Genomic DNA, 8,638 nt, shown 5'->3' on the forward strand with positions numbered 1-8,638 from the left:
CCTGAGAGAAGTAGATGCCACACCTCTAAGTGAGGTGCAGTACCTCTGTGGCGACTGAACCCTCAAGGCGCCACAACCGCACCAGCATATGGTCTCACAAGGGGTCTGAGGATCTCATCTTAGTACCTAATGGCAGTCAGGCTACCTCTGGCGAGCACATGGAGGGCTGTGCGGCCCTCCAAAAAAATGCCACCCCACACCATTACTGACCCACTGCCAAACTGGTCCTGCTGAAGGATGTTGCAGGCAGCAGATCGCTCTCCACAGCGCCTCCAGACTCTGTCACGTCTGTCACATGTGCTCAGTGTGAACCTGCTTTCATCTGTGAAGAGAACAGGGCGTCAGTGGCGACTTTGCCAATCCTGGTGTTCTGTGGCAAATGCCAAGCATCCTGCACGGTGTTAGGCTGTGAGCACAACCCCCATCTGTGGACGTCAGACCCTCATGGAGACCGTTTCTAACCGTTTGTGCAGACACATGCACATTTGTGGCCTGCTGGAGGTCATTTTGCAGGGCTCTGGCAGTGCTCCTCCTGTTCCTCCTTGCACAAAGGTGGAGGTGGTGGTCATGCTGCTGGGTTGTTGCCCTCCTACAGCCCCCTCCACGTCATCTGGTGTACTGGCCTGTCTCCTGGTAACGCCTGCAGCCTCTGGACACTACGCTGACAGACACAGCAAACCTTCTTGCCACAGCGCGCATTGATGTGCCATCCTGGGTGAGCTGCACTACCTGAGCAACTTCTGTGGGTTGTAGAGTGCGTCAAATGCTACCACGAGTGTGAAAGCACAACCAACATTCAAAAGTGACCAAAACATCAGCCAGAAAGCATTGGTACTGAGATGTGGTCTATGGTCCCCACCTGCAGAACCACTCCTATATTGAGGGTGTCTTGATAATTGCTAATAATTTCCATTTTTTGTCTATTCCACTGGGGCTGCGATGTGGGTGGGGGAGACGACATGTGACGGCTCTGCCACCACTGTGGCTGCGATGTGGGGGGGGGGGACATGTGACGGCTCTGCCACCACTGTGGCTGCGATGTGGGGGGGGGGGGGGCCACGACATGTGACGGCTCTGCCACCACTGGGGCTGCGATGTTGGGGGGGGTACTTCCCTTCTATGGTTAATTCTACTCTATAGACCAGGGGTCCCCAACCTGTAGCTCAGGAGCCACATGTGGCTCACGGTCCCATGAATTGTGGCTCACAGATGGCAGTGAGGCCCAATGCCGCTAAGGCCCCTGAAACAAGACTAAGGGACCTTTTTAAAAGTTTAGGAAGCCTTTGCAGGTGTTTTTGTTAATTATTTTAAATTTACTGAGATAAATGACTTGTGTTTTCATTGGCTGTAATCCATAATCATTAACAGAAATAAACCACTGTTTGTAATGACTCTATATAATATACAAGTTTCACTTTTTGTATTGAAGAATTAAAATAAATTAACTTTTTGATGATATTTAATTTAGTGAGATGCACCTGTACAAGAAGATCGAGATCTCAGTCTGTGCATGCGCCGCCGAAGCCCACTGCAGGGAAATCTATGGGAAAGGGGACTTTGCTCACTCAAATTTGACAGCGGCATTTAACATGTTAACAGTTGCGGGAGGATCACGATTCCATCTGCTGATCAGATGTCATGTGCCGGAAAAGATGCGAGCTCAGTGCCAGAGCCCGAATCAAACAGGGGGAGGCAACCTTGAACATACCTATACGTCCAAGGTCGTAAAGGGGTTAAAACGATCACTGAAAATAAACAGACAGGGACACAGATGGGTCTATAAATCAAGTGTTTATTTTGTCCATAAAGAGGGACGCTTATGCCTTTGCTTTCTTGGTAGTCTCCTTAACAAGTTTTTTCATCTCATGTCGGATGATCTTGTTTCTCTATAATAAAAGAAAAATTATTTTTTCTTGGTTTTTTTTTTTTTTTTTTTTTTTTTTTTTTTTTTTTTTTTTTTTTTTTTTTACACCAAATCACAATTTGATACAAGCTAGCCACATTTTCATTATTCTTAAATATAATTACATACAACAGTATATAAACTTACCATTTTCTTTGCCTTCATGACTTTGTAGCGGTCAAAGTCTGTCATCTTTGCCTTCTGCAGGGTGGAGAAAAAAAGTTGTTAAACAAGACTAACATATAGGTTAGGTTCATACATTGTGCCAAAAAAACACATTGACGTTCTGACTGACGCCACTCACAAATTACAGCTGCTAGAAGCATGGTTAGATGGGTTTCCTACTTTCCCAGAAGTGGTACATCGCTTGCATAAAGCGAACATTTCGTACTCACCCTCCCCAGGTCCATCACCAGCTCTCCACTGTTGATCTGCTCTTTGTGTTCTGGCTGCAGTGGTCACTGCTCTATTACAGCACACATCACGGCTGTAACCATTCAGCTCAGTGGCCCGGCTAATGTAGATGGAACGAGTCGCTGGGTTCAGTGATTGGCTGCAGCTAAGATGTTTACTGTAGTCGTGACGTCACTTTTGCACCCAAAACACAAATCAGAGCAACAGTGGAGAGCAGACGCTGAACGTGGGGAGGCAATTACTACCTGCAATATCTGTTTTACAACTATGCCATCATTTAGGCACTAAAAAGTGGAAAACCCCCTTAATGAGTGGGACGCTATCCTGCAAGTTCATAGCATGATAAAAATATCACGAGAATGATTCCAAACTTGCTTAGATTTATAATTATAAAATTAATACATTCAGAAGTTTATTTTATATATATATATATATATATATATATATATATATATATATATATATATATATATATATTTTTTTTTTTTTTTCTGAGACCTATAATAATGTTTTTATTTTTTCTGTTGGAGCTGCTTGATTTTGAGTGTGGAGAGCTGGTGTATATAAATTGGCATCAAACATCAGTTTGATCGCTTTTCACTGCAATTTTTTTTTTCTTAATAAAAGGAGGGGTGGTGACTGAAAAACTAGGACCAGCTGTACAAGGGGGAAGGTGGGACGACAAGCAACCCTCACCCTCCCCTCCTATGTTAGTCATTGTTACTTGTATCTGTTTATGGGAGTTTGCCAATCAGCTTTTCCAGGAACAGATACAAGAAAAAGCAGATGAAGAACCTATCTATTCCCGGGGAAGCTGGGTGGCGAGCTCTCCCAGGAGCCGATGTAAATACCAGCATATGAAGCAGGGCTGTGGTGTCGGTAAGCCAAACCTCCAACTCCTCTATTTATCAGACTCCACAGCGCTGCCTCACTACTGAGCGTGTACATAAAGTGCAGCAGAGATTCATCTCAACTAAAAGCCTAAATCCTTAGATCAGGAATAGAACAGACATTTATGGGACATTTCATAACTTCCCAAATTCTTCTGAAAACATTTACAGCGCATCCTGCAGTTAACTACTGTACCCAATGTATTATGTATTTTAAAAGTCAGTCCATTTTATACAGACTCCACAGCCCTGATTTGAAGATCCTAACAACGTGCCTCTGTCCACTTTGGTAATCACTCACCAGTCATTATTATGATCAGAGCGATGCCATCATGACATTGCTGGCTGCAGCGCTGTGGCTCCTGGAACTAGAGGTGAGCACAGGTCCCGGCCCCAGCACGGCAGAAGTGACGTCACACAGACCTTTCCTACCAGCTGGATGAAGTCCCGGATGCAGGACTGGACTTGAGCTCTCTGCTCACCAGCGATCATTGTGATCAGAGAGCTGCAGCCAGCAATGCTCCTCGCTCACTGAGCATAAGCGACAGATATTGTAGCTCAGCACATAACGATTGGCTATAATAAAATGTCATTGTTTCACCTAAAGCTGTGAACTGGGCAGCCCAGGGGGAGCGCACAATTCACAGCTAAGCCAGCCACAAGCATTGGAGATTGCGGTCGGCATCTGACCTGTTTTCTATGCCATGTGGCTGCTATATAATGTCCTGCTCAGGCACATACAGCAGCAAATAAAAATGATGTACTTGTGTGAACAGGTTGTAGTACTGCATTAACCCCTTCGCAACCCTGGGATTTTCCGCATTTTCGTTTTTTGCTCCCCTTGTTCCCAGAGTCATAGCGTTTTTATTTTTCGGTCAATATGGCCGGGTGAGGGCTTATTTTTTGTGGGACAAGCTGTACTTTAGAACGACATCACTGGTTTTACCATATAGTGTACGGGAAAAAAAATCCAAGTGCGGTGAAATTGCAAAAAAAAGTGCAATACCACAGATGTTTTTTTTTTTTACCATGTTCACTGAATGCTAAAACTGACCTGCCATTATTATTCTCCAGGTCATTACGAGTTCATGGACACAAAACATGTATAGGTTCTTTTTTATTTAAGTGGTGAAAAAAAAATTCCAGATTTTGCTGAAAAAAGGCGCCATTTTCCAAGACCCGTAAGCGTCTCCATTTTTCGGGATCTGGGGCCGGGTGCAGGCTTATTTTTTGTGCGCCGAGCTGAAGTTTTTATTGATACCATTTTGGGGTAGATCCGATGTTTTGATCACCCATTACTGCATTTTATTGCAATGTTGCGGCGACCAAAAAACGTAATTCTGGTGTTTAGAATTTTTTTCTCATTACGCCGTTTACCAATCGGATTAATTCTTTTTTTATATTGATAAATCGGGCAATACTGAACTAGAACCGATCGCTTCTGCTACATAGAGGTGATGAGCAGATCACCTCTACGTAGCAGAAATGGTCCTGTGCTATAAACGCCGACCACTAGGTGGCACTCATAGCGATCAGCGCATGACAACCACTGGGGTCTGCAGCAGACCCAGGGTTGTCATGCCCACGCATCGATGACCTGTGATCACGTGACGGGGTCACTGATGGGCGGGGTAAGTGACGCGCTTCCGGTGCGGCGATGTTAAATGCCGCTGTCAGAGATTGACAGCGGCATTTAACATGTTAACAGCCGCGGGTGGATCACGATTCCACCCGCGGCTGTTGTGGGCACATGTCAGCTATAAGAATCAGCTGACATGTGCCCGATTCAGTGTGGGCTCAGCACAGGAGCCCACACTGAACAGGGGATGACAGCCTGTTGCGTACTAATAAGCCACAGGCTGTAAAGGGGTTAAGAGAAACACCCAGATATAAGGTAGATAGTAACGAAAAGACTTTGCCTTTACATTAAAGCTGGTCACACACAATCTAGGCCATGCAAACAGGTTTTCTGACTTGCAATAAGTCACTCACTACTGGCAGAAGCTTATCTCTGGAAAGAAATACAGACCAGCATGTTGAAACCCAATATTCCTGATAATCCCCCCCCCCCCCCCATCTGTCATTGAGGGGAAAAAAAATCAGGAGACCACCCCACACTCACAACACACAAACCAACATAATGAGAGCACAATAGTATTGTACATGATGGTAAGCCAATCCAGATAAACACCATAGAGGTGGCAAAGTCGCTATGAAACAGTTTACAGATTAAACATACCCTCTGTCTGGCATCAATCCTCTTGGCCCAGTTTGTTTCAGCCCATTTCTCATTAACCTTCTCCTTCTCCCAAGCAACACGAACACATTTTTGCCGAGCGCTAAAATCATAAAAGCAATCTTTAGTCAGAGGTTATAAGAAACATCAATAATCTATTTAACTAAAAGGCCCCAACTTATTACATGGGTAAAATTGCAAAGTGCTTGTAAAAATTTTGCAGTTTACATTCATTGCTTACCGCAGGTTGCCTAGGTTTCCAGCCACCGCTGGAGTCTAGCAACGGTGGCTGAACACACACGGCGCTTCCAGCTCTTTTTAATAATACTGAAGATGGCTAGGTTTGCACTTATAACTCAATCCCAGGCCAGCTTCAGTGCTGCTGCAAAGGCAGTAGCATAATGTTACAGTATCTGAAAGCGAACAGTCCAAGACAGTCCTGATTACGCTGGATCTGTCAGTTCCCTCCTGGTAGGCAGAAAGCAGGGCGTCTGTGGTATGGTGAACTCCTACACTGTGATTTTGGCATTTGAAAAAACAACTTGCTTCCCATTATTGGTCCATGTATACATGGCAGCGATCACCGGACCAGGACAAGAAAAATTCTCCCTCATTGGGTGATTAATTATTTTTATGCTGACATAAATGATTTGTAAGCAGCACAACATTTTAACATTTAGAACCAGTAGCATATAATTAAAGTTTGTGTATATATAAAAAAAACAACTTCTAAAAACATTGAGAAATGCACGTAGAAAATTAAACTACCAAATACACAGTTTATAAAAAAACAAACTGAAAAAACAAAGAGGGCATCATACACACCTGTGTGGAAACTTGAGAACAAAGTTGGTAAGGTGCATGCATTTGAAGGGCATGGCCTGTCTCCTCACACCACTGCAGGGTCCATCAACAAGAGCCTGTGAGGATGGAGTAGATTACATTATACTGGGCTATTCCCAACTCAGACATTAAGCAGACTCCTCCCAATTCCCAGTGATATGTCCTAGATGCACTTCCGAATTCTGGAACCTGCACCTATCATAATAGAAAAACTAACATTCATGATGCCAATATCACACACAGCTAATAGTTACCCTGTTCTGGTCGATGACATCAACAATTGCCACCAGTTTGCCAGCATGGGGTCCGAAGGAAATGTAGGCAACACGGCCGATCTGGACGTAGCGTTTAAACACCTGCAGAGAAGTAAACCGTTAATATGTGAAATCCCAAATAAATCAAATAGGGAACTTGAGTCGCAGCCTCCTAACTTTAAGCTTCCCTGCAGATCAGAAGGTGAACAACTGATCGCAAGACAGCCATGTCCCCCCACCCACCAACGAGCCACTGATCAGCGGACAGCCACGTCGTCCACACACACAGGAGCCCGCTGATCGGCGGACTGCCACCACCCTCCCCACCCCCGAGCCAAGGGATACGTGGCTCGGTAGTTGTGTATAGTGTCACTGCATCTACTGAAGAACTAATGAATGGACAGGCTGGGTGCTTAGAATTCACCCTATGTGTCTCCCACTATAATCTTTCAGAGAAGCCCTGTACACGAGAGTCTGCAGATCCCACTTAAACCGGCTGATTGTGCAGACTTATATGTATATGGGGTGATAGCCTGGGGAGGATTCCCCAGCAGATGCCTCGGCTCGTCACCCACAGGCTCCTACTTTAAGAAGCACATACACTGCGCGGTATTTTCCCCTCTGTATACAGCTACTCCAGACACAATGGTAGTCAGGCCTGCCATGGGGGCAGTTTGGAGGCTAGTGCCCCTAGGACATAACAGCCGGTCCTCTCCGCACTCAGGGCAGCAGCTGTTACGTCCTGTGTAGTCAGACATGCTGTAGTACTGCAGACATGGAGGGCTTCCTATGTCACCCATCCCTCACATAGTGCAGCTGCCCCAGATATTACAGCATATAAGTGACGTCACTACCTGCCTGTAATCCGGCCTCACTGCCCGTCCTGTGCACGGCAGAGCAGTCGGTGTGGGCACAGCCCGGAGCACAGGCCGCCTCCACCTCCGGACGTGTGCGCTCCATGCGCCCCGGCCTCCCCTCTGCCTGCTCCTTACACATCACAGCAGCACACACCGGTCTACAGCGACCGATAACCCGCCCGGGACTGGATCCGCACGACAATAACCATTGCTATAATTCACCCCAGGACCCGGGCAATGGCCGCAGCAGGCAGAGCGCAGCCGTCCCCTACTCACCATGATGGCGGCGGCGAGCAGAAAGGAAGGAGCCCGGGCAGCACTTTCCGGATAACCCAGGAAGCCGAGCCAATGAATGAGGAAGAAAAGAAGTACGTCACATATGCTAGTAACAAGGTAGCAGATTACATCTTTTCTGTGATTGGATGAGGTATGAAGACGTGTGACGCGGGAACGGTTTCCGTTTACAGAGGAACAACGTGCTCCTGTGGGCTGTGCAAACATGGCCGCCGCTACTGTGTTGTGAGAGAGGAGGTGTTATTTTAAAGGGGTTTTCCATTTTTCACTATTTTTTCATCCCAGTGACTTGCCTTATACAAAAATAATAAAATCATCTTCCATTGTTCCAGAACCAAGTGAACGTTGCTCCCGATAATAGTTTACAGGCTGCCGCAACAACGATGCTGAAGTTGGTTTCTTATTCGACAATTTCTTTTTTTCAGTTTTTTTTTTTACAGGTTTAACAACAAAAATAGAAAATCACAGTGATAAAATACAAAGCAGCGGCCGCAGTCCGGAGTGACCTGAATTAGATGTGAGGCATCAGTATCTTGTGTCTGCAGTGTGAGATCAGTGGCCGGAAGTCCTTTAACCCTTTCAATAAAGTCCTTCAGTGCCCACTTTGATGCCTGTTTTATGACTTTTGCAGTTGCTTTTAAGCGTATTCACATCAGGGCTCCACGCTGCATTGTATTTTATTATTTTTGACGTTAAACCTGTAAAACAGACGAAAAGAAATTGCCAAGTATGAAACTGGACGAATAAGAAACCAACTACAGCGACATAACTCCCAATTGTCCCAGCTTCAAGGTATCACTGTATCAGGAGGTCGGGGTATGTCTCGACCCAGAACTTAATTTCTCCATTCTGTGAGTTGGCATATATTGGACTGCACTCAGATGACATCAGAGCGCAGTCCGATGTTTTGCACGCACCCATAGACTTGTATCTGTGCGCGCTGTCTA

General features: G+C 45.6%; 1 protein-coding gene across 1 annotated transcript; it reads right to left on the reverse strand.

Annotated features, from left to right (window-relative positions):
- Positions 1-1,774: 1,774 nt before the first annotated feature.
- Positions 1,775-7,913, reverse strand: RPL14 (ribosomal protein L14). The gene is made up of 6 exons (XM_073676585.1): positions 7,674-7,913; positions 6,541-6,642; positions 6,269-6,363; positions 5,447-5,546; positions 2,051-2,104; positions 1,775-1,886 (listed from the first exon to the last, which is right to left on the reverse strand). Exons 1-6 carry the CDS (start codon positions 7,896-7,898, stop codon positions 1,818-1,820), a joined length of 645 nt encoding a protein of 214 aa, XP_073532686.1. The 5' UTR covers positions 7,899-7,913; the 3' UTR covers positions 1,775-1,817.
- Positions 7,914-8,638: the final 725 nt, after the last annotated feature.

The sequence above is a fragment of the Phyllobates terribilis genome, unplaced genomic scaffold, assembly GCF_046119375.1.
Source record: "Phyllobates terribilis strain yellow unplaced genomic scaffold, ASM4611937v1 Scaffold_4__5_contigs__length_816908805, whole genome shotgun sequence".
NCBI lineage: Eukaryota > Metazoa > Chordata > Amphibia > Anura > Dendrobatidae > Phyllobates > Phyllobates terribilis.